Source organism: Triticum aestivum, chromosome 4D (assembly GCF_018294505.1).
Source record: "Triticum aestivum cultivar Chinese Spring chromosome 4D, IWGSC CS RefSeq v2.1, whole genome shotgun sequence".
In the NCBI taxonomy this organism is placed as follows: domain Eukaryota; kingdom Viridiplantae; phylum Streptophyta; class Magnoliopsida; order Poales; family Poaceae; genus Triticum; species Triticum aestivum.
This window is the reverse complement of record NC_057805.1, coordinates 484,455,363-484,482,240: the sequence shown is the minus strand read 5'-3', so window position 1 is coordinate 484,482,240 and position 26,878 is coordinate 484,455,363. Positions and strand designations below refer to the sequence as shown.

General features: G+C 47.2%; 1 protein-coding gene across 1 annotated transcript; it reads right to left on the bottom strand.

The window, feature by feature from the left end:
- Nucleotides 1-1,267: 1,267 nt before the first annotated feature.
- On the bottom strand, nucleotides 1,268-6,991 carry LOC123097111 (bromodomain-containing protein DDB_G0270170; the record flags this gene model as incomplete). The annotated part of the gene is made up of 9 exons (XM_044518869.1): nucleotides 1,268-2,737; nucleotides 2,940-3,067; nucleotides 3,164-3,491; nucleotides 4,078-4,146; nucleotides 5,417-5,515; nucleotides 5,607-5,652; nucleotides 5,772-5,859; nucleotides 5,977-6,034; nucleotides 6,692-6,991. Coding segments are annotated over 9 exons (1,959 nt in total), but the record flags the coding sequence as incomplete, so codon positions are not given.
- Nucleotides 6,992-26,878: the final 19,887 nt, after the last annotated feature.

The following is a 26,878-nucleotide window of genomic DNA, read 5'->3' as shown; positions in this document are numbered from 1 at the left end:
TCTCGGCCAAGCTCCGCCAGTGTGAGCTCCGACCTCGGCTTCCTCTTCTTCTTTTCCGTGGGACGGGCAGAGGTTGCGTCTGGACGACGGCGGGTTGCTTTGGGGCGCCGTCCATGGAGCGGGAGGGCGAGAGGTTTTTGGGAAAAGATGGACGAGCGGTCAGGAGATGACATGGGCGCGCGTCGGCGTGTTGTCCATTTCAACGCATATGCGGCCCAAATTTGGGCCGAGAATGAGTCGGCGACGGACAACAAACAGACGCCCTTCCGTTTGAGGGCACGCGTTGGCTCGCGATTTGTGTCCGTTTCGCCCCGAACAGAAGCTGCCGGATAATTTGGGGTCGTTCCTTGGAGTTGGCCCTACCTCGATGTGGGTCTTGGTAGCCCGCCGTGTCAGATCCTCGCAACACAAATTTCGTACCGACCGAGAACGCATATTTCCTTCCGCTCGGTCCGACACATGCACACACAGCGAGATAGTGACGGTAGGGATTCCTCCTCTACTCTCTTTTCCGGGGCAACTCTTTTCTTTTGAGAAAAGGAAATTCATCTCCGCGTCGCTCTCCTCGGCGACGTTGTTGGTGTTCGGCTTCGTCCGGAGGGTCACAATGGTCACCTTCGGCCCGATGAGCTCTGCTGCCTCCAACGACTCAATCTCCGGGAAGTTGAGCCTATCCAGCGGCAGACCGATCCGCCACACCGCGATGTTGTAGGCGCGGGCGGCGAGGCGGAGGGCTCCAGCTAGTACCAATGGCCGGCGTGTTGGAACTCCACGCCGTACCGGCCGGAGGGCTGCAGCCGCACGCCCTTGAAGCCTACTTTGCTCTTCGCCTTCAGCGGCATGGCCACAACGCGAATGCGACGAGGCGAGGTGGAGGCTGCCGGATGCTCCCCATAACTTTCCCCACACCCTGTCAGTGTCCGCCACGGTTAAAAGGGCTGCTGAAGCACAAAAAGAACAAACTTTAAAGGTTTCAGGAAAAATGTCTTTGCTGGTGTGCAAATATCCCAGTGATCCATGTGAAGAAACATTTTGTGAAAACAATTCATCAATTTGCTATCCGGGTGAAGAAAAAAAAACATAATCTGAATGGCTTTTGAACGTTCTGGAAAATTGCTTGGGATCTGCAAGCTGTTAGCGATTTCCACCAACTTGGAAAATCTGCAAGCAAACATGTGGAGTTTTCTTTCAAAGTTTTCCTTGGGTGAGTGAAAATTATTCAACTTTTTGAAAAAGGAGCAAATACACCCAAGCACATCCCCAAAAGGACGAAAACAACATCCATCCATCCATTCATCCAATTTCTTCAGCATATACCAACAAGATTCCACAGCAGGAAATATATTCAACTTCAACAAATCATTACCACTACCACCACATAAGACATAACCAGGTCAGGAGATTGGATTCTTACTACTACTAGAACATGATCATGCCACAGGCCGCTGCTCAGGTCAAGATGGAACGGAGGAAACGGCACGACTATTCACCTTTGCCCTCTTCCCGCTTTGCTTGCTTGCTTGTATGCTAACTTCTCTACTATAAATAATGTTACACATTCGATTCGGTTGATGCTACCAGGCGAGCGAGCGCTGGAACATTATCGTCGTCTCCAATAGGATCAGAATCTGTACACTACCTACCCTTTTACAACAACTTCATTCGCCCGCTCGCTAGGGTTCAATTCCCACGACCCTCATTTTATTCTCCATCGGTTGGTTAAGTCTTTGGTTATCCTTCCAAGCTCTTGGGCACCTCTCGGGTGTACTATCAGCGGATCCGGAGCTGGATGATCGATCGGCCCTGGAGAAGCAGGATTCTGAATTTCCGATCCATCTCGTTTCCATCAGGGGTGGCAGATACTAACTATGTATGTCAATGGCTGCTACGGCGCTCACAGCTGTAACACCAAGTCTGGTTGCTTCGGGTTCGCTGCCGCTTTCCCCCTAGGCGGGGAACCGGCAGCATTCAAGCTTGGAGATGCGGACCTGTTCTCGTCTTGTGGATATGAACCCTTTGGATCATGATCTGCTTCTTGCAAGGGGCTGGTGGTGGTAGCTGCCTTTCCAATTACTCCATTCTGCACTGTTTTAACACTCTCCTCCGTCAGTTGGTGACCATGGCGAAAGCCGTTGGCTCTGCCATTGACTCCAGAAAACATCCCGAGCACTTGGGCATGCGTCATTTGCTCAAATAAACCTTGTCCAGCATACTGACCCATGGTGTTCGGCGCAGCAGTCATTCCGTTGATATTAGAGGGGACTTCTTGACTGGTACTCTGCTGCTGTAACGGAGGCGTTGGTCGAGTATTACCCACACCATCACCTGTCATGGTAGCTCCATTTTCATACGTGGGTATTTTACTGGCAGGTGTAGAGCTCCTTTCAAAGCCTGCTGATGTAGACGCCACTGGCTGGTTTTTAGTCAGATACTCTTCACCTGCGGCAGCATCCCCATCTGAAGATAGCTCAGAACTCCGACGTAGATCATCGCTTTTGGGTGGTATACCGCATGATGGAATACTGGACTTTGCGGACGGGTCGGTAACTTCAGGAACTCGCGGACACTGCGAGTTTTGAGGTGGCTCGCCATCTACAACCCATCCTGGGCCAAACTTTGTCCCGGGTGGTAATACACGTCTGATTCCTTTCGCTGCTATATCCCATCCAATTGGTCCGAGCTTTGCCGCAAACCGTGCCAAGCTCCTGGCATATGCATGTTGCTGCTGAAGCCCAATCTGTTTCCATTATGAAAAAAAAATCAGTATAAAATTATTGATTAGCATGTAAAAAAAATTATTCCAACTCCAAGTCAATTTAATCCGAAATAAATGTAAAATAGTAGCTGCAGATATTCACCTTAACAGCTAAGTTGGAAAAGGTTTCATTTTATAAATCAAGAGTTAAAGGTTCAATTTAAACTGGTCAGAATGTGCTTACTGGAATTAGTTGTTTCCGCTCACAATCGAGGGCAGAAAAAAGAGGACTATAATTTGAGTATTGCTGATCATATGTACTCCGCCGATCATCATCTAAAATAGTAGTCTTCTTTCCATACTTCGAAGACCCTACACGATGAAAGCAGCATTAGCCATGTTTATTTATGCTCCACGAGTACAGCACTGCAAAGAAAACATGAGAAATAAACACTAGGAAAAACAAACCTGAGTAAACACCAGTTTTCTCTGTTTTTTTACCACTAAAAGAACCGAACGTGCTGTGGTGAAGAATGGATGAATCTCTCATGGTAATATTATTTCGAGTTCTCTCACTAGTCCATCTTTTTCTTGTCTCAGTGTTGTCTACAGATCTGTTTCCTTTTACATTGGATAAATCTGGTGAACCATCGCCCTCAACCTTCTCAACTGTTTTCTTTGCATTTTTTGGTGGCCTGCCTCTTCTAGGTGCTGTCTTCGGTTGTTCTTCTTCACTATCACTAGCTTGCCTCAAGTTCTCAAAATCCTTTCTGGCAAGAGCTTCAATAGACCGTGCCTATGGAGATGCGAACATTTTAAGTAAAGCTAAGAAGAAGACCGCAACTTTACATACACAACAAAATAGTGTAAGAAGCAAAAGAACAGAAGCGACTATTCTGAAAATGTACCAGTTCCATTTTGCGTTTGTGAATGCACAATATTTTCAAAACTAAAGTGTCCTTTTGGAGGAAATATGCTGTGAAAAATAGTAAACTTGATGTCCTGTTGGTATACAAACTAACAGCAGAAGGTCAAGTTACACACTTAACACATAAGTTCCCAAAGAACCGCGCTGATCATACAAAAATTATGATACGTACCAATTGGAAAACAAATTAGCTAGCCAAAAATCCGCAAAGGTTTTGGTTCCAATTGGCGCAAAAATGGTCAAAAGGCCATTGGTGTGCCAAACTTGGCCATCCACCAAATTCTTAGGGGTTGCCAGAAAAATGGAAGGACCAACCAAACACATCCTACATATTCCTATTTCCTAAGAAAAGAACTACCAAGTAACCGTCCAGATAATACAGCAGTACATGTGCCAGGATAGATTGAAACATCTTTAATACGAGCAGCATATGCACTAAATCATATATATATACCTGGCGATAGTATACTGTGTCTTCTGAATTGTAGGACATGGCATTGGATGTAAGTAGAAATACATCATTCTGCACAGAAAAACATCGATATCAAAACAGATCCATGCTACAGAAGCAGAGTATTATTCCATTATGATTTGCATCATCCCTTAAGACAGTAATGAATCTCACATACAATTGCAACATATATATACCGGAAAATTGTCATCATTGTTGCTGGTTTAATGGAACATATCAATTTCCAAAATACAAGGTTCAGCATAAATGCACTAAAACTTGTAAAAAGCACTGCCCAGTGCATCAACTATATCTCAGAGAAGGAGATATCTACATCAATTACAGGATTATCTCTGCATAAATCTGGACAGACTTCCCCATGAAAGTTCACCCTCTAGTGATCTATCCTATCCTATGTTAGCTGGCAAGAATAAAGTGGAGGTTGGACTGTGTTAGGTGATCATTTACAGCACACTGGCATAGCACTTCAGAGCATAAGATGCGGAGTTAATTAATAAGTACAACAGCAGAGCTGTGGTAGGAGTAAACCTTGAAAAGGCTGAATGGATTTTTTTCTCCCTCAACAGTTCCAGTAGACATCATATACAGCAACAATGAAAATCTCTAAATGCCAATCAAAGGAGTATCTCCCAAAGAGGACAATAATTCATACAAAAAGATCCCTATTTCGGCCCACGATGGGAATTAAGATGCATGCAGAAGCCACATGCAGACGACCGCCTCAATTAATGTGAACATATCAGAATGCATCTTTACAAACCCAAAATGCCGAGAGCACAAGCAAACAACACCAGTTAAGAGTTGAATCAGTACATTACAAACAACAGACAGAATAGAAGGGAAAACAGAACTAGGATGATGGCCTTCGATTATGCAAATAAAAAATCAGGCCAACAGTCTAATCTATGAAGTGACCCAGAATAAAAGGCAGTATATAACAGAGGGCAGAAACCAACATCTGTTTTGCCACTGGATCAGAACAGAGCCCAGTGACAGAAACAAACATCAGACATATAGAATCAGTAACAGACGGAATAGAAGGAAAAAACAGAACTAGGCTGAAAAGGCCTACGATTGTAGTCCCTCCGTCCCACAATATAAGAGCGTTTACACTACACTAGTGTCAAAAACGCTCTTATATTATGGGACAGAGGGAGTACAAAACAATAAGCACGGTAACCTATTAAGTGACCTCGAAAATAAGGCATTACAGAACAGCGGCCATCAGCCAACATCTGTTTTGCCACTGGATCAGAACGAGCCCGGTAGCACAAAAAAACATCGGACATAGAATCAGTAACGGCAAAAACAGGCAGCATACCTCGAACTGCTCCAAGATGGTATACTTGTCGCTCAAAAGCTTCTCGCGGATGGTTGAGAAGTCCATGGGATGCTCGATGAGCTCATGGTAATCCGGAAGCTGCAGCCACACAAAACAGCCGTACTGTCAGCATCAGCACAACAACATCAGAAGAACACAGCTGGTCATGAGAGCTAAACCGCTTGCTCACCTCCTCCGGGTCGACGGGGTCCGAGTAAACTCCATAGGTGTCCTTCCTGGGAGAAGCAGTGCAAGGCAAGGCAGCGTAAGAAAACAGACGCGAATAGCTGAAGAACATTGGAGGAGGAGAGGAGAAGCAGAGGAGGATGAAGGATGATGGGGCCAGGGCACTCACTTCTGGAGCCTGTCGAGGATGAAGAGCAGCAACTTTTTGTCCGGGAGGGGCGTCCCCGTGGGCCCGCCACCCGACGACGCAGCGGCCCCTGCTCCCACAAGCAGCAGCAGCAGCGAGAGGCGAGCAAACGTTAGCCGCAGGGAGAGAAAAATTCAAATTCTTTAACCACCTCAAGGCTGATGCTTGGTTCCCTCCAAGACCTCACCTTTCCCCGTCGCTTTCGCCGCATCCTTCTTCTCCTCCACCGCAGCTCCCTCCTCCTCCTGCAGCATCAGCAGCAGCAAAAGAAGTTCAGTCAGTCAGCCATGAATGAAATCGCAAGCTTGCGTCAACATGGCTGTAAAATTTTGCATTCGCCAGCAATAAATCCTTGGCTCTGCGTGCGCGCCGCCCAGAGAGGCGACGACTTTTGCCGCCGCTCGGACAGTGGCTGCTTGGCCGCGACCCGTTAACAACAACAACAACAACAAAAATACGAGGAAAAGGCAGTCAAATCCGTCAAAAACTTGTCAGATCCGCGTACTGTTTGCCGCCAAAGGAAAGGATTAAAGCGCTGACGAGGTGGAGATCCCCTAAGCTAGACGCAGACCCCCAGGGGGAACAAAAACAAATCCAGGCCCGCCCAAAAAAAGCCAACGTCTTCTCTCCGGGAAGCTCGAAAAATCCGCGGCTGCCACTCCCGCACGCAGTGGCGCGCACTGATCCCTCGCCCTCTCTCGTCCCGCCAGATTCTCTCCCCCGCCGTACCGTACCGCGGGGGAGGCCGGCCCCGCGCCCCGGAGAAAAAAATCGCAGATCCAACCACCACGGGCCGGCATCGCCGCGTGTCCCGCGGGGCCAAAACCCCGCCCGGGCGCCCGCAAAACCTCGGGGGGGCTCGGAATTTCGGCGCGAGGGAGGGAGGGGGGAGGGGGGCCGACCTCGCCGGAGCCGGAGAGGACGTTCTTGAGCCGCTTCTGGCGGCGCCGCCCGGTGCTGGCGCCCCCCGCGTCCTCGTCGTCGTCGGAGGGGTCGGGGCCGCGGCGGGCGGGGGGCGGCGGGGACGCGGCCTCGGGGCTCTGCGCCTGCAGGCGGAGGCTGCGGCGCTGGAGGTCGAGGAGCGACGGGCGGCCCTTCTTCTTGCGCTTCCGCTGCGGGGACGGGGTCTCCGCGGGGGCGGGGGGCGGCGGCGGGGGCGGGCGGGCGGCCTCCGGGTCTTGGCCATCGGCGGCGGCGGCCCGCGACGCCGGCGGGGCGGCGGCGAGGAGGGAGGGGGAGGCGGGGGCGGGGGTGGGATGGACGAACGGGTCGGGGTGCGTGTGGCCTCGCGTGCGTTTGGTATTTTTCGTCCGGGGCTCTTTCGGCCGCGACGGGCTCCCCTCAGCCCTGCCATGTGGGGCAGGGCCGCCCCGGTCCCACGCGGCAGTGGCCGTGGGTGGAACTGGCGTGTTGCCATCGGCCGGCCGGGGCCGCGTCGGGTGGGGGTGGGCGGGGCCGGGCCGTGGGCGGGGCTGATTGGTGGGTCTCCCGGGGCCCATCAGACAGTCCTTCTGCATGTACTGGTAGGAGCGCGTGGGCCCATATGTCAGTGGGACGGCATGCTGGCTCTCCTTTTCTTTTTCTTGGAGTATTTTCCCGCAGTTTTCTAAGTGCAGCGTGTTCAGTGTTCACCAGGTGGGTTGAGCTAAGCGTTGCCGTTTTGAGAAGGTTAACCCAACAATTTGAAGGGCGTTGCTTTGTGTCAGTGTCGACTGATCTGCTGTGTCGAGGCGTGTTAGAGCCTCTACAGCCGGACCTCTCAAATCCGTCTTATACGTCCGGTCGGGCCGTCCGGTCAGTGTCCGGCCACTTTTTGACCCAGACGAACTTCTTAAACAGACCTCAAACACTCGAGCTGACCGGCACCCCTATCCAATATGGGGCGGATATGGGTCGTCCGGGCACGCCCACCATGTCGGTCTGACGGCAGGGTCCCACGCGGAAACGCCCGAAAACCCGGCGGTCCGACGGACGCAGCATCCGTCGCCGCCCAAGACCAAATCCGGCTATTTAAGGCGCTCGGCGTCCGCAACTCTAACCCATCCACCTCTCCCCTCTTCGCGCCGCCAGTCCGAGCCCATCCACCTCCTTCTCTCCCGCTTCGGCGCTCTGCCCCCGGTTCAACGCTCCGCCCACACTCCGGCACTTCGCCATGGTTCGAAGCAAGATCACCTACTACGCCATGGAGACCCGGGAGAGGCAAGCCGCGCGCGCCGCTGATACGTCTCCGTTGTATCTACTTTTCCTAATGCTTTTACTCTTGTTGCCGAAAAAGGCTTTCGCCCCGCTTTATTATATATAAAGCAATGATTCACAACATCCCGGTACGAACGCACGCCTCCACAACACATGCACACATCCAAGGCAGGATACATAGGCGCTGAGCGCAGCAACACCAACCCTAGCACTACAAGAGCAACAAGGGACTTCAACCGTGAACATGCCATCGCGAAGAGATGAAGCCGCATACGACTCACCATGGGCTCCAAGGCGGCACCTTCAAGAAGGTTACGACACCGGAGCGTCGCCATCGCCCGACCGAGGATCAGAGTTTCCCCTGGAGCAATACGACGGGCGATGAGAGCCACGGTGACGCCTTCAAGAAGGGAACGAGCTTTGCCGCCGCCGGTCCGTCCGAAGATAGAGCAGGTTTTCACCACGGCCAATGCTCACCGCCTCCAAACGCCACACCCCGGCAACCACGCCGCCCGCGCGGCCATGGTCACCAGGCAGCACCGAGCCACGGGCTCTGCCCAAGAGCACCGCGCTACCACCACCAGGGCCACCGCCCCGGCATCCAAGACCTTGACACCACCTCACTCGAGACCCGCCGCTACCCCAACCAAAGAGACGAGTGGAAAGGCCCCGCATTTCGCACCCCTGGGCAGCTCCCAGCGCCGAGACCCAATAGGCCAGTCAAAACTAGCCTCCATTGATCCGTCCTGCAGCACCGGGCGCGAGACGAGTTCGGTCCTGCCGCCGGGCGCGAGACGAGCATGGTCCTGCCGCCGGGCGCGAGACGAGCCGGTCCTGCTGCCGGGCGCGAGACGAGCTCGATCCTGCTGCACCGGGCGCGAGACGAGAGATGAACCGCCACTAGGAGAGACCAACCCTTCGACCAAAGTAATGCTCGGACGACGAGGAGAGGGTCGAAGGCCAAGCAACCACCATCGCTGAGAACAACTACCGCAAACACGCAGTAGTGGTCGCCAGCACCTGCCGAACACAGCTCGCGCCCCTGCCGGCGACAAGTCCAGACAAGGCCTGGCCGGACCTGGCCGGCGGACAGCAAGGTCGCCACCACCAGGGGAGCCGGGCAGAGAAGGCCCAGACCCTGCCTCCACGCGCGCCAGACCCAAGCCCAACCGCCGCCGGAAGCAGAGCCGCAAGCCCTCGCACCAGATCCGATCCACCTGGACCATGACGAGGAGCCGCGCGCCGCCCCTGACGCCCACAACCCCTTCACATGGCCGCCGGCAGCCCGCGCCTCCGCCGCCAGCTACTGCCACCGCGCCGCCACGCCCCGTGCCCGCGTCGCGCCACCGCCCGACTCCGACAGCCTTCGCCACCAGGAACCGAGCAGGGGAAGGATAAACGCCCCACCGCCATCGATGCTGGCCGGGCTATGCCCGTCAGCTCGCGCGTGGCCGCGACGAGAAGGGGAGAAGGGGAAGGAGAGGCCCTTGGCCGACGGCTAGGGTCCCTCCCCGGGCGCTCGCGGGAGGGGGGCTGGTTTGTGTTTGTAATTTGCATGATTACAAAATTGCATGATTTGAATGAAACTAACCCGGACTAGACAGAACTACCATGGTGTTGTTTTGTGTAAAAATAAAAGTTCTCGGAATGGAACAAAACTTTTTGGAGAATTTTTATACAATAAAAGAAAAACACTAGAGCCAAGAACCACCGGAGGGGGGTCCCTGGGGAGCACAACCCACCAGGGCGCCCCCCCTCGTGGTGCGCCCAGGTTGGTTGTGCCCACCTGGTGGCCCCACTGACCCTATCTCCGACGCTATAAAATCCTATTTTTGGAGAAAAAAACCAGGGAGGAAGAATTATCGTGTTTCACGAGACGGAGCCGGCGCCACCTCCTGTTCTTCATCGGGAGGCTAGATCTGGAGTCCGTTTGGGGCTCCGGAGAGGGGGATCTTCGATCTTCGTCATCACCAACCCTTCTCCATCGCCAATTTCATGATGCTCCTCACCGGGAGTGAGTAATTTCGTCGTAGGCTCGCTGGTCGGTGAGGAGTTGGATGAGATTCATCATGTAATCGAGTTAGTTTTGTTAGGGCTTGATCCCTAGTATCCATTATGTTCTAAGATTGATGTTGTTATGACTTTGCCATGCTTAATGCTTGTCACTTTGGGCCCGGGTGCCATGATTTCAGATCTGAACTGTTTATGCTATCACCATTATATCTATGTTCTAGATCCAATCTTGCAAGTTATAGTCACCTATTATGTGTTATGATCTGTAAACCCCGGAGTGACAGTATTCGGGATACTTTCCAGTGATGATCGTAGTTTGAGGAGTTCATGTATTCACTACATGTTAATGCTTTGTTCCGGTTCTCTATTAAAAGGAGGACTTAATATCCCTTAGTTTCCTTATGGACCCCGCTACCACGGGAGGGTAGGACAAAAGATGCCATGCAAGTTCTTTCCATAAGCACGTATGACTATTTACGGAATACATGCCTACATTATATTTATGAACTGGAGCTAGTTTTGTATCGCCCTAGGTTATGACTGTTATATGATGAATATCATCCAACGAATTCACCGATCCAATGCCTAAGAATTTTCCACATATTGTTTCTGCTAAGTTACTACAGTTGTTGCTACTGTTACGCTTGCTACAAAATCATTGCTATCACTGTTAGCGTTACTGTTACTATCATCACTGCTATCAAAATTATTATAACTGTGCTATTGATCATATTGATGCAGATAATTAATCTCCAGGTGGTTGAATTGACAACTCAGCTGCTAAAACTTCCAAATATTCTTTGGCTCCCCTTGTGTCGAATCAATAGATTTGGTTGAATACTCTACCCTCGAAAACTATTGTGATCCCCTATACTTGTGGGTTATCAAGACCTTTTTCTGGCGCCGTTGCCGGGGAGCATAGCTATAATTGTTGAGTCACTTGGGATTATTATCTATTTATCACTATGAAGAATTTGAAGGATACAAATACCAAGATCGTTCCCTCTAGGACAAGGGGAGGTAAGGAACTGCCATCACACTCTGCACTTGATTCACCTTCTGTTTTGAGTAGACTTGCAACACCACCACATGCTATTAATCCTGATATGTCACAAGTTATTGATGATGCTACCTCTATGAATGCTAATCATGATGATGCTAGTACCTTGCTTGATGATGGGGTGCGACTAGGTGATTTTGATGAACAAATTGCTAGAGCTAAAGAGAATAAAATTACTGAAACTGATGAAATTATTGAAACTGATGAAGTGCTTGAAACTGAAAATCTTGAAACACCTATTAGACCTAGCTCTCCTAGATATGAATTGCTTAAGATACCGGAAGGTTATGTTATGGATGAGGAGACAACTGGAGATTTTCTTGCTTGCAATGATAGAGATGATCATAAGAAATTATTATGCAAACTGGAAGAGAAATCTTTGAATGCTAGAATGAAATGTGATCCTAAGTTTGCTACTTCACCTATCTTTGTTGATGATAAAGATTATGAACTCTCTGTCGACCCAGAGTTAATTCCTTTGGTTGAATCTGATCCTTTCCATGGCTATGAAACTAAAACTGTTGTGGCACACCTTACTAAATTAAATGATATAGCCACCCTTTTTGCTCTTGAGGATAAAATTCGCTACTATTATATTCTCAAATTATGTCCATTCTCATTAAAGGGTGATGCTAAGATATGGTATAATACTCTTGCTCCTGGTTGTATGCGTAGTCCCCGGGATATGATTTATTACTTCTCTGAGAAATATTTTCCTGCTCATAAGAAACAAGGTGCCTTACAGGAAATATTTAATTTTGTGCAAATTGAAGAAGAGAGTATCCCACAAGCTTGGGGGAGGCTTCTCCAATTGCTTAATGCTTTGCCTGATCATCCTCTTAAGAAAAATGAAATACTTGATATCTTCTATAATTGACTAACCGATTCTTCTAGGGACTTCCTAGATAGTTGTGCTAGCTGTGTTTTCAGGGAATGAACTGTTGAACAAGCTGAGGAATTATTGAATAACATATTGAAAAATTATGATGATTGGACTCTTCCTGAACCACCGCATAAACCCACTCCAAATAAGAGGGGTATTTTATATCTCAGTCTGGAAGATATGCAAGAGGCAAAGAAATCTATGAAGGAGAAAGGTATTAAAGTAGAGGATGTTAAAAATTTACCTCCTATTGAAGAAATACATGGACTTGATGCACCACCACCCAAGGTGGTAGAGGTAAACTCCTTAATGAAATTTGATGACAGGGACAACCCTTATAATATGCATCCTAGTCAATGCCTTTATGAGTTTGACAATTGCATTAGAAAGCAATATCACTTCAATGAAAATGTTATGAAACAATTCAAATACAACTCTGATATGATTGCTCGTCTGAGTGAATTTTTATTTAGAATCTCTAATGATGTTAGAGGTGTACGAAAACATGCCTCTATGGTTCATACTCAGTTAGAACAAGTTGTTAAATCTCAAAGATAATTGCTTGATGAAATGAACAGTAATATCAATGACCATGCTATTAGAGTAGTAACTAGAGGAGGTAGAATGACTCTGGAGCCACTTTATCCTAAGGGTCACCCTAAAAGAAGTGAACAAGACTCTCAAAGAATAAACACTGATGCACCTAGTCCGTCTAAAAAGAAAAAGAAAAAGAAAAAGAAAAAAATGATAGGACTTTGCATACCTCTAGTGAACCTGAAGTAGGAAAACCTCCTGAAGATAGTAATGATGTTTCTATCTCTGATGCTGAAACTCAAACTGGTAATGAACATTCATCTGGTGATAATGAAAAAGATAATGATGATGTTCATGAAGACACTCAACCAAACAATGATAAAGAACCAGATAATGATGTTGAGATAAAACCAGCTGTTGATCTTGATAAACCACAACCTAAAAATAAAAGATATGATAAAAGAGACTTTGTGGCTAGAAAACATGGTAAAGAAAGAGAACCATGGGTTCAAAAACTCATGCCCTTTCCACCTAAATCAACTAAGAAAAAGGATGATGAAGAATTTGAACGCTTTGTTGAAATGCTCAGGACAGACTTTTTGCGTACTCGCTTGACTGATATCTTAAAGATGGCCCCGTATGCAAAATACATGAAAGACATCATCACTACAACAACAACAAAGCCTTTAGTCCCAAACAAGTTGGGGTAGGCTAGAGGTGAAACCCATAAGATCTCGCAACCAACTCATGGCTCTGGCACATGGATAGCAAGCTTCCACGCACCCCTGTCCATAGCTAGCTCTTTGGTGATACTCCAATCCTTCAGGTCTCTCTTAACGGACTCCTCCCATGTCAAATTCGGTCTACCCCGCCCTCTCTTGACATTCTCCGCATGCTTTAGCCGTCCGCTATGCACTGGAGCTTCTGGAGGCCTGCGTTGAATATGCCCAAACCATCTCAGACGATGTTGGACAAGCTTCTCTTCAATTGGTGCTACCCCAACTCTATCTCGTATATCATCATTCCTGACTCGATCCTTCCTCGCGTGGCCACACATCCATCTCAACATACGCATCTCCGCCACACCTAATTGTTGAACATGTCGCCTTTTAGTTGGCCAACACTCAGCGCCATACAACATTGCGGGTCGAACCGCCGTCCTGTAGAACTTGCCTTTTAGCTTTTGTGGCACTCTCTTGTCACAGAGAATGCCAGAAGCTTGGCGCCATTTCATCCATCCGGCTTTGATTCGATGGTTCACATCTTCATCAATACCCCCATCCCCCTGCAGCATTGACCCCAAATACCGAAAGGTGTCCTTCTGGGGAACCACCTGGCCATCAAGGCTAACCTCCTCCTCCTCACACCTAGTAGTACTGAAACCGCACATCATGTACTCGGTTTTAGTTCTACTAAGCCTAAACCCTTTCGATTCCAAGGTTTGTCTCCATAACTCTAACTTCCTATTTACCCCTGTCCGACTATCGTCAACTAGCACCACATCATCCGCAAAGAGCATACACCATGGGATATCTCCTTGTATATCCCTTGTGACCTCATCCATCACCAATGCAAAAAGATAAGGGCTCAAAGCTGATCCCTGATGCAGTCCTATCTTAATCGGGAAGTCGTCAGTGTTGACATCACTTGTTCGAACACTTGTCACAACATTATCGTACATGTCCTTGATGAGGGTAATGTACTTTGCTGGGACTTTGTGTTTCTCCAAGGCCCACCACATGACATTCCGTGGTATCTTATCATAGGCCTTCTCCAAGTCAATGAACACCATATGCAAGTCCTTCTTTTGCTCCCTATATCTCTCCATAAGTTGTCATACCAGAAAATGGCTTCCATGGTCGACCTCCCAGGCATGAAACCAAACTGATTTTTGGTCATGCTTGTCATTCTTCTTAAGCGGTGCTCAATGACTCTCTCCCATAGCTTCATTGTATGGCTCATCAGCTTAATTCCACGGTAATTAGTACAACTCTAAACATCCCCCTTGTTCTTGAAGATTGGTACTAATATACTCCGTCTCCATTCTTCTGGCATCTTGTTTGCCCGAAAAATGAGGTTGAAAAGCTTGGTTAGCCATACTATCGCTATGTCCCCGAGACCTTTCCACACCTCAATGGGGATACAATCAGGGCCCATCGCCTTGCCTCCTTTCATCCTTTTTAAAGCCTCCTTGACCTCAGACTCCTGGATTCACCGCACAAAACGCATGCTGGTCTCATCAAAGGAGCCATCTAGTTCAATGGTAGAACTCTCATTCTCCCCATTGAACAGCTTGTCGAAGTACTCCCGCCATCTATGCTTAATCTCCTCGTCCTTCACCAAGAGTTGGCCTGCTCCGTCCTTGATGCATTTGACTTGGCCAATGTCCCTCGTCTTCCTCTCTCGGATCTTGGCCATCTTATAGATGTCCCTTTCGCCTTCCTTCGTGCCTAACCGTTGGTAGAGGTCCTCATATGCCCGACCCCTTGCTTCACCAACAGCTCGCTTTGCAGCCTTCTTCGCCATCTTGTACTTCTCTATGTTGTCTGCACTCCTATCCAGGTATAGGCGTCTGAAGCAATCTTTCTTCTCTTTAATCGCCTTCTGGACATCATCATTCCACCACCAGGTATCCTTATCTTCGCTTCTCCTTCCCCTGGACACTCCAAACTCCTCCGAGGCCACCTTACGAATGCAAGTCGCCATCTTCATCCACACATTGTCCGCATCCCCTCCTTCCTCCCAAGGGCCCTCCTTAATGACCCTCTCCTTGAACGCCTGAGCTACCTCCCCCTTGAGCTTCCACCACTTCGTTCTAGCGACTTTGGCACGCTTATCCCGCTGGACACGAATCCGAAAGCGGAAGTTAGCAACCACCAGCTTATGCTGGGGTACAACACTCTCTCCAGGTATCACCTTACAGTCTAGGCACGCACGCCTATCTTCTCTTCTCGAGAGGATGAAATCAATCTGGCTAGAGTGTTGGCCACTACTAAAAGTCACCAGATGTGATTCTCTCTTTCTAAAGAGGGTGTTAGCTACAATCATGTTGTAGGCTAGAGCAAAGCTTAAGACATCTTCTCCTTCTTGATTCCTGATGCCATAGCCAAAGCCCCCATGCGCCCCTTCAAAACCTATTTTAGATGTACCCACGTGGCCATTGAGGTCTCCTCCTATGAAGAGCTTCTCACCAATCGGTACACTCCTAACCATGTCTTCCAGGACTTCCCATAACTCCCTCTTGGTGTTCTCATTGTGGCCTACTTGCGGGGCATATGCGCTGATAACATTGAGAACCAAGTCCTCAACTATCAGCTTGACCAGGATAATCCGGTCCCCACGTCTCTTGACGTCTACCACTCCATACTTGAGGCTCTTGTTGATCAAGATGCCTACGCCATTTCTGTTTGCAGCCGTCCCCGTGTACCACAGCTTGAAGCCGGTATCCTCCACCTCCTTCGCCTTCTGTCCTCTCCATTTGGTTTCTTGGACGCAAAGGATATCAACACCTCTCCTCACCGCTGCATCAACTAGCTCCCGAAGCTTCCCTGTCAGAGATCCTATGTTCCAGCTACCTAAGCGAATCCTCCTAGGCTCGGCTAGCTTCCTTACCCTTCGCACTCGTCGAAGTCAAATGCGAAGACCCTTGCTCATTTTCCACTACATCCGGGCGCCGATGTAGCGCGCCACTAAGGATGCGACGACCCGATCCTCGCTCACTTGCCACCGTATCCGGATCAAGATACGGCGCGCCACCTGGGGGGTGACGGCCCGGCCCTTGCTCATTTTCCACCACACCCGGGTTCCGATGTGGCGCGCCGCTGAGAGGGTTACGCCCCAACGAAAATCTTTTGGGTTTCATCTCCATAAGAGTGGCTGAGTTTTTACGTTGGCTCGCCAAGCCTATCACAACCCTCCTCCTTTACTCGGGCTTGGGACCGGCTATGTTGAGACAACATAGGCGGAGTTATGAAAGACATCATCACTAATAAGAGAAAAATACCTGAAGCTGAAATCTCCACATGCTTGCTAATTATTCTTTTAAGGATGGAGTACCTAAAAAACTTGGAGATCCGGGAATACCAACTATACCTTGCTCCATCAAAAGAAACTATGTTAAAACTGCTTTATGTGATTTAGGAGCTGGTGTTAGTGTTATACCTTTCTCTTTATATAAAAGACTTGACTTGAATAAACTCACACCTACTAAAATATCTTTTCAAATGGCTGACAAATCAACTGCCATACCTATCGATATTTGTGAGGACGTGCCCGTTGTTGTTGCAAATGTTACTATTTTAACTAATTTTGTTATACTTGAGATGCCCAAGGACGACAACATGTCAATTATCCTTGGTAGACCCTTCTTGAATACTGCAAGGGCTGTTATTGATTGCAATAAAAGCAAGGTCACTTTTCATATCAATGGTAATGAGCATACGGTGCACTTTCCAAAGAAACAATTCCAAGTGAATGGTATTAATGTTATTGAAAGATCTCCGACACTCACTATTGGAAGTTTTCAACTACCTCTACCTACTGCTAAAAAGAAATATGATATACTTATTGTTGGGGACATGCATATCCTCATTGAGGTAACTTAGTGTTTTACTAAAGTTCTTTGGTTTCATGCTAATTGAAGGTGGTTATTAATAAGACTTGATCAACCTTATTAATGGATCATTTTTGAGAGGTATGAAGTTGATGAATTTAATAGGCACTACCTTATGTCCTTACCTTTTATTTTATGTTTTTATTAGTTAAATAAAATAAAAAGGCATGTTTATCCTGTTTTCTAGATTTTCAGTGCAATAAAAATGACCCAAAATAAAAGTTCTCATAATGCCCTGAAAATTTAATACGATTTTGTTCTGAATATTTCTGAATTTTTAGTGCAAATAACATCAGAGGGGGTGCACTAGGTGGGCACAACCCAACTGGGCGCGCCAGCTGCCCCAGGGGCACCCTAGTGGGTTGTGGTCCCCACGTGGGCCCCCTCACTTATCTCTTTAGCCCATGTCATCTCCTACCTCTGGAAAAAATCACCATTGCTCTCTCCCTTGTGTTCTTGCTCTCAAACCCGCGGATTTCAATCTCTTTGCTCAAAGCTTTGTTTTTGAAACTGTTTTGGGGGATTGCTGCTTGGTATGTGACTCCTCCATTGGTCCAATTAGTTCTTGCTTTAGTGGTTTATATTTTGAATAATTAGCTACTCTTGGTGCTGCTGTAGATGAGCTTGCATGTTGAATTCTTAGAGTTCTAAGTAGTTTGAATGCTTGATATGGCCTCTATGCATCTCTATGAGTAGTTGCTATCAATCTTGTGAAGTTTTGTTGACAAAAATTTTGTGGACTAAAAATTTCAGAATTTTATCCATAGGAATAAGATGAGTTTCTTTAGGAAGTTTGCTTCCAAGAAGAATTCCAAGGGAGTCATTGGGGAATCATCAGATAGTGACCTCCATACTCGGAGAATGGTGGAAGTGCGGCCGTACGAATGGCCGCACAACCCCTTCATGGATGGAGCCGGGATCCGTCAAGAGTTCACACAATTTGCTGCTAATGCTGGTCTCACCGACTTCATCACAGCTGAGTGTGAACAATACCATCTCCTTACAAATTCCTTTGTGCAAGGCTTCCATTTTCTGAGTAGGAATAACCCTCTTGAGGTGCAGTTTAATTTATATGCTGAAACCCGTCAGATACCACTTACTGAATTTTGTGATATATGCTTGATCCCTTCTGACAGGGAAATAAGAGAGCCTGGGCCTCCAGAGTTTGAGGACTTTTATCGTACTCTGTCAATGGGAGATGAGACAGGGGTATCGAGTGTCACCGCCACTAGCTTGCAGTTTCCTTCTATGCATTATTTTGCTCTATTCATTGCGAAGTGTTTACTTGCTAGAGAGAAGGTTGGTGCACTTAGTGCCCCGATTTCGCTGTCTTACGCCGTGCGCTATACAGTGATAACACTTATAGCCTAGGAGCTATTATTGCACGTCGTCTACACCTTAATAGGACCAAGGGTAAAATTCATGGCGGTATTTATGCCACTCGTTTAGTGAGTCACTTTAATGTTCAGATACGCCAACATGATTATCGCTTGCCCAAGGTTTACTTAGACCGCCAGGCTATGGCAGCTCATCAATTTATTGATGGCGAGAACACTACTTTCCATATTCCTTATAACCTGGTTTTCAGTGAGGATACCCATGATATTATTCTGTTTCCTGCACCTGCTTTGTTTGATTCTATTGCCAGGGGTGGATACAGGATCATGCTGGATGACATCATTGCCTACCGGAACGCCCAGGCGGTAGCAGAGGAGGAGCCTCAGGAATGGGACGCTCAGGTACCCGCTCCCCAGCACTTCAACGTGGGACCGGATGGCTACTATGAGTGGTGATTACCAAGCTAGGCCAAAAGCCTAAGCTTGGGGGAGTACGTATTTCCACCGACACTATATTCATGTTCACACATTTCATTCCAGTTGTCGGTGTCCACACTTTTTCATTGTATTATCCATGCTAGATTCATTTTCTCGCTTTCTTCTTGTGTGTTTAAAAAACTTTGAGAAAACCCAAAAATATTTCTTGCTTCTTTTTGGTTTTTCTTTCTAGTTTAGTTAGTTGTAGTATTAAAAAGAAAACCCAAAAAGATTTCCTTGTTCTTCTCTTGCTTGTTGGGAGCTCTCCCGTGTAAATAGTTTTTCTCATTTTTGTTTTTCTCTTTAATTCGCTTTCTTTCAGAAAAACTAAAAACTCCAAAAATATTTCAATGTGTTTATCTGAAATTCCTTTCTTTTTATTGAGTCTTACCGAAGAGAAGACCACGATGAAAATGTTGAGTGGCTCTTATATGTATTGTTGTTGATCTAACAAAGAGCCCAAATTACCTTGTCTTCTCCTTTTGAATAAAATGTTTGCATATTCCAGCTTAGTCCACGACAGTCTTGCACTATTATTATTTTCATATCATTCGGTCGTGCAAGTAAAAGGCAATAATGATGATATTTGATGAACTGGCTGTGGCAGAGAGAAACGGGTATGAACTCAACTTGTTCTGTTTTTGTAAATATGTTTAACCTAGTATCCATGATTCAGCCTATTATGATCAAACATGTTTGCAATGACTATTAGAGATTATAGTTTCTCATGCCATGCTTAAGTAGCTAGGAGTGTATAATGATTTATCTTGGATGTCAACATTGTGTTAAAATGATTGTGATGTAGTATGATGATATGGTATCCTCCTCTGAATGTTTCAAGTGGCTTGACTTAGCACATGTTCATGCATGTAGTTGAATCAAAACCAACATAGCCTCTATGATATTTATGTTCATGGTGTTCATATCCTACTCATGCTACTATCCAATGTTACTTATGCATAATGCATGTTCATGACCGTTTTCGCTCTCTAGCTGGTCGCTTCTCAACCTATTTGCCAGCCTTCGCCTGTACTAAGCGGGAGTACTTCTTGTGCATCAAAATCCTAAAACCCAAGTTATTCTAGATGAGTCCACCATATATCTACCTATATGCGGTATTTGATACGTCTCCAACGTATCTATAATTTATGAAGTATTCATGCTATTATATTATCCATCTTGGATGTTTTATGGGCTTTACTGTGCACTTTTATATTATTTTTGGGACTAACCTATTGACCCAGAGCCCAGTGCCAGTTCCTGTTTTTTCCCTTATTTCAGTGTTTCGAAGAAAAGGAATATCAAACGGAGTCGAAACGGAATGAAACCTTCTGGAGAAGTTATTTTTGGAAAGAAAACAACCCGGGAGACTCGGAGTCCACGTCAAGAAAGCAATGAGGAAGGCACGAGGCAGGGGGGCGCGCCCACCCCCCTGGGCGCACCCTCCATCCTCATGGGCCCCTCGTGGCTCCCCTGACGTACTTCTTCTGCCTATATATATCCATATACCCTAAAATGATCGGGGAACAGAAGAGATCTGGAGTTCAGCCGCCACAAGCCTCCGTAGCCACCAAAAACCAATCGGGACCCTGTTCCGGCACCCTGCCGGAGGGGGGGAACCCTCACCGGTGGCCATCTTCATCATCCCGGCGTTCTCCATGACGAGGAGGGAGTAGTTCACCCTCGGGGCTGAGGGTATGTACCAGTAGCTATGTGTTTGATCTCTCTCTCTCTCGTGTTCTTGAGGTGATACGATCTTGATGTATCGCAAGCTTTGCTATTATAGTTGGATCTTATGATGTTTCTCCCCCTCTACTCTCTTGTAATGGATTGAGTTTTCCCTTTGAAGAATCGCATTAAGTCTTTAATGATTTGAGAACACTTGATGTATGTCTTGCGTGGGATAACCGTGGTGACAATGGGTTATTCTATTGATTCACTTGATGTACGTTTTGGTGATCAACTTGCGGGTTCCGCCCATGAACCTATGCATAGGGGTTGGCCCACGTTTTCGTCTTGACTCTCCGGTAGAAACTTTGGGGCACTCTTTGAGGTTCTATGTGTTGGTTGAATAGATGAATCTGAGATTGTGTGATGCATATCGTATAATCATACCCACGGATACTTGAGGTGACATTAGGGTTTTGGTTGATGTGTGTCTTAAGGTGTTATTCTAGTACGAACTCTAGGGCTGTTTGTGACACTTATAGGAATAGCCCATCGGATTGATTGGAAAGAATAACTTTGAGGTGGTTTCGTACCCTACCATAATCTCTTCGTTTGTTCTCCGCTATTAGTGACTTTGGAGTGACTCTTTGTTGCATGTTGAGGGATAGTTATATGATCCAATTATGTTATTATTGTTGAGAGAACTTGCACTGGTGAAAGTATGAACCCTAGGCCTTGTTTCCTAGCATTGCAATACCGGTTACACTCACTTTTACCACTTGTTACCTTGCTGTTTTTATATTTTCAGATTACAAAAACCTATATCTACCATCCATATTGCACTTGTATCACCATCTCTTCGCCGAACTAGTGCACCTATACAATTTACCACTGTATTGGGTGTGTTGGGGACACAAGAGACTCTTTGTTATTTGGTTACAGGGTTGCTTGAGAGAGACCATCTTCATCCTACGCCTCCCACGGATTGATAAACCTTAGGTCATCCACTTGAGGGAAATTTGCTACTGTCCTACAAACCTCTGCACTTGGAGGCCCAACAACGTCTACAAGAAGAAGGTTGTGTAGTAGACATCAGTATTACCCTGCCGTTCTAAGTAAATTTGCATGTGACACCTCTAAAAAACTTCAAATAAACATTCGTTTTTGTGTGCCTGGATTGTTCATAAAGCGACAGGAGGTAGTCAGTATCTTCCATGCTAAGCGGGTTATTCTCATAATGAGTGTTTATTCACTCGTCCTTGCACGAGAGGGGCGGTAATAGGGATTCCCAGTCCCGAATTCAAAAATTGCAAATAATTAAACAAAACTCCCCCATGATTGTTGTTGGTATGGACGATACCCGTGGATTCGGCTAGCCGTGGAATGTGTTTGTTGGTGGAGGGGGAGTAAACATTACATTTATTGCTTGGGAACCGCCTCTAATGTGTTTAGCATGGAAGATATCGATAACTAATGGTCGCGAAGTAAACAGGAAGGGTGCATTTCTCAAAATTTCATTTATCTCTGTTTTAAAATTTTGAGCTCTGGCACCTTTGCAAATCATTGCTTCCCTCTGCGAAGGGGCTATCTATTTATTTTTATGTTGAGTCATCACCTTCTCATATAAGCGCCAGATCTGAGAGCACTATTGTCATCATATGCATTGTGTATAGCTAATGTTGATCATGACTGGATCTTTTCTACCATGAATTACAATGTTTAGTCGCTGCTTGAACTTTGGAGGTGCTCTGCATTTATGTTTTGCGGTCTCAGAAAGGGCTAGCGAGATACCACGATTGTCATATTATATCATGGTTGTTTTGACAAATTGTTGTCATTTGAGATATCTTATTATTGCTCGCTAGTTGATTATGCCATTGACATGACTTAATATAATTTTTAAGAGTTATTGTCGACATGGTTAGTTATAATCTTTGCTGAAAACCTAGGTGCTACTTAAGCTTATTTATGTAAACAAGAGCAAAAGAGTTCGTAAAAGTTTTTCTTTTTCACTTTCAGTTTATCAACTGAATTGCTTGAGGACAAGCAAAGGTTTAAGCTGGGGGAGTTGATACGTCTCCGTCGTATCTACTTTTACTAACACTTTTACTCTTGTTTTGGACTCTAATTTGCATGATTTGAATGAAACTAACCCAGACTGATGATGTTTTCAGCAGAACTACCATGGTGTTGTTTTTGTGCAGAAATAAAAGTTCTCAAAATGGAACGAAACTTTTTGGAGACTTTTTATACAATAAAAGAACAATACTGGAGCCAAGAACCACCGGAGGGGGGGTCCCTAGGGGAGCACAACCCACCAAGGTGCGCCCCCTCCTGACGCGCCCAGGTGGGTTGTGCCCACCTGGTGGCCCCGTTGACCCTATCTCCGACGCTATAAAATCCTATTTTAGGAGAAAAAATCAGGGAGGAAGAATTATTGCGTTTCACGAGACGGAGCCGCCACCACCTCCCGTTCTTCATCGGGAGGCCAGATCTGGAGTCCGTTTGGGGCTCCGGAGAGGGGGGGTCTTCGATCTTCGTCATCACCAACCCTTCTCCATCGGCAATTCCATGATGCTCCCCACCTGGTGTGAGTAATTCCTTCGTAGGCTCTCTGGTCGGTGAGGACTTGGATGAGATTCATCATGTAATCGAGTTAGTTTTGTTAGGGCTTGATCCCTAGTATCCATTATGTTCTGAGATTGATGTTGCTATGACTTTGCCATGCTTAATGCTTGTCACTTTGGGCCCGGGTGCCATGATTTCAGATCTGAACCGTTTATGTTATCACCATTATATCTATGTTCTAGATCCGATCTTGCAAGTTATAGTCACCTATTACATATTATGATATGTAAACCCGGAGTGACATTATTCGGGATACTTTCCGGTGATGATCGTAGTTTGAGGAGTTCATGTATTCACTATGTGTTAATGCTTTGTTTCAGTTCTCTATTAAAAGGAGGCCTTAATATCCCTTAGTTTCCTTATGGACCCCGCTGCCACGGGAGGGTAGGACAAAAGATGTCATGCAATTTCTTTCCATAAGCACGTATGACTATTTACGGAATACATGCCTACATTGTATTTATGAACCGGAGCTAGTTTTGTATCGCCCTAGGTTATGACTATTATATGATGAATATCATCCAACGAATTCACCGATCCAATGCCTAAGAATTTTCCACATATTGTTTCAGCTAAGTTACTACTGTTGTTGCTACACTTGCTACAAAATCATTGCTATCACTGTTATCGTTACTGTTACTATCATCACTGCTATCAAAATTATCATATTACTGTGCTACTGATCATATTGCCGCAGATAATTAATCTCCAGGTGTGGTTGAATTGACAACTCAGCTGCTAAAACTTGCAATTGGCTCCCCTTGTGTCGAATCAATAAATTTGGGTTGAATACTCTACCCTCGAAAACTGTTGCGGTCCCCTATACTTGTGGGTTATCAGCCGCCCGCATCGCTGCCGGGCTACCTCCGGACTCGTCGGAGCTGGAGGAGTAGGTGTTGGGAATCGTAGCATAATTTAAAATTTTCCTACGCTCACCAAGATGCATCTATGGAGTCTACTAGCAATGAAGGGAAGGGAGTGCATCTACATACCCTTGTAGATCGCGAGCGGAAGCGTTCCAATGAACGTGGATGACGGAGTCGTACTCGCCGTGATCCAAATCACCGATGACCGAGTGCCAAACGTACAGCACCTCCGCGTTCAACACACGTACGGTGCAGCGACGTCTCCTCCTTCTTGATCCAGCAAGGGGGTAGGAGAGGTTGATGGAGATCCAACAACACGACGGCGTGGTGGTGGATGTAGCGGGTCTCCGGCAGGGCTTCGCCGAGCTTCTGCGAGAGAGAGAGGTGTTGCAGGGGAGGAGGGAGGCGCCCAAGGCTTAGATAGTGCTGCCCTCCCTTCCCCCCACTATATATAGGGCCAAGGGAGAGGGGGGGCGCAGCCTTGCCCCTTCCTCCAAGGAAGGGTGCGGCCAGGGGGGAGTCCTTCCCCCCCCAAGGCACCTCGGAGGTGCCTTCCCCCTTTAGGACTCTCCCTTTTTTTTTCTTATCTCTTGCGCATGGGCCTCTTGGGGCTGGTGCCCTTGGCCCATATAGGCCAAGGCGCACCCCTTACAGCCCATGTGGACCCCCGGGGCTGGTGGACCCCCTTGGTGGACCCCCGGACCCCTTTCGGCACTCCCGGTACAATACCGATAAAGTGCGAAACTTTTCCGGCGACCAAAATAAGACTTCCCATATATAAATCTTTACCTCCGGACCATTCCGGAACTCCTCGTGACATCCGGGATCTCATCCGGGACTCCGAACAACTTTCGGGTTTCCGCATACATATATCTCTACAACCCTAGCGTCACCGGACCTTAAGTGTGTAGACCCTACGGGTTCGGGAGACATGCAGACATGACCGAGAAGCCTCTCTGGTCAATAACCAACAGCGGGATCTGGATACCCATGTTGGCTCCCACATGCTCCACGACGATCTCATCGGATGAACCACGGTGTCGAGGATTCAATCAATCCATATGCAATTCCCTTTGCCAATCGGTATGTTACTTGCCCGAGATTCGATTGTCGGTATCCCAATACCTAGTTCAATCTCGTTACCGGCAAGTCTCTTTACTCGTACCGCAATGCATGATCCCGTGACTAACGCCTTAGTCACATTGAGCTCATTATGATGATGCATTACCGAGTGGGCCCAGAGATACCTCTCCGTCACACGGAGTGACAAATCCCAGTCTCGATCCGTGCCAACCCAACAGACACTTTCGGAGATACCCGTAATGCACCTTTATAGTCACCCAGTTATGTTGTGACGTTTGGCACACCCAAAGCACTCCTACGGTATCCGGGAGTTGCACGATCTCATGGTCTAAGGAAAAGATACTTGACATTGGAAAAGCTCTAGCAAACGAAACTACACGATCTTTTATGCTATGCTTAAGTTGGGTCTTGTCCATCACATCATTCTCCTAATGATGTGATCCCGTTATCAATGACATCCACTGTCCATAGTCAGGAAACCATGACTATCTGTTGATCAACGAGCTAGTCAACTAGAGGCTTACTAGGGACAGGTTGTGGTCTATGTATTCACACATGTATTACGATTTCCGGACAATACAATTATAGCATGAATAATAGACAATTACCATGAACAAAGAAATATAATAATAACCATTTATTATTGCCTCTAGGGCATATTTCCAACAGTAGGAGGAGCAGCCGGGGGAATAGGAGGAGGAGGAGATGGCTCTGATGGAGGTGGAGGAGGCGGAACAGTAGGAGCCGGAGCAGCAGCTGCCGAGCTTCAACATGGAGCAGGCGGAGGCGGAGTTCGCCGTCGCCGAGTCAAAGGAGATGGCGGAGCAGCAGGCCATCCTGGAGTCCATCCAGGATGAGGCCTATGTGGAGGCCAACCGGGCGTTCCTCCGGTGGGAGCAGGAGGAGTCTGACGCGCTCTTCGCCGAACTCAAGGCGGAGGAGCCAGAGCTGCGGCTACCACCCATGCTGCCGGGGCCGGGCACGGAGATCGTTGACATCTCCGACAACGAGTGGCTAGGTGATCGACGTAGTACGTAGGTTTATTTTAGTTTGCATGTCTTTGTATGGATTTGAGAATCTAGTATGAGATGTCCGGCTGCAACTGTGGAAATTTGAGGGGTTTGAGGGGCCGGATTTGCTAAGTCCGGTTGTAGATGCTCTTACGATGGTACTCCAGCATGTGTAAGAGTTAGAGCAGTCCATCGGCTACCCCCAGAAAGACAACTCCAGCTCGCATCACCAAATCGCCCCTAAATATTTGAATCACGCAGTTCAAACATTTTTTTCATTCAATGGCGATCATCTAATTAGTTCGGATTGGACCGGATGTCATAAATTACACAAATCAGAACCAGACGTAGAGGCGGTTTGCGGTCATCTAGGCATCCGCCACATCGGACTACGACACGTCCGGTCCACCCAAAAGCCACACTCACCGGCGCACTCGGGAGTTCTTCTTAAAAGTAATGGGTTTGGTCATGTACAAGTTGTGAAATTCCTAAAGTAAATATCAAAGGCCCAATGGCAGGAGGTGGTTCCAAACTTTAGTCGCATATATAATCGCTAGTGAGTAGATGTGGGACCTCTCTATATAGTAGGTTCTTCCAACTACCTAATATGGTGAGTATGAGGAGAGAAAGAGAACAACACACGCGCATGCTCACCTTGCCTCGCCCTGCCTCACCGAGCTCGGGCCGGGGCATGGGCATGCGACATGCACGTGAATGATCCG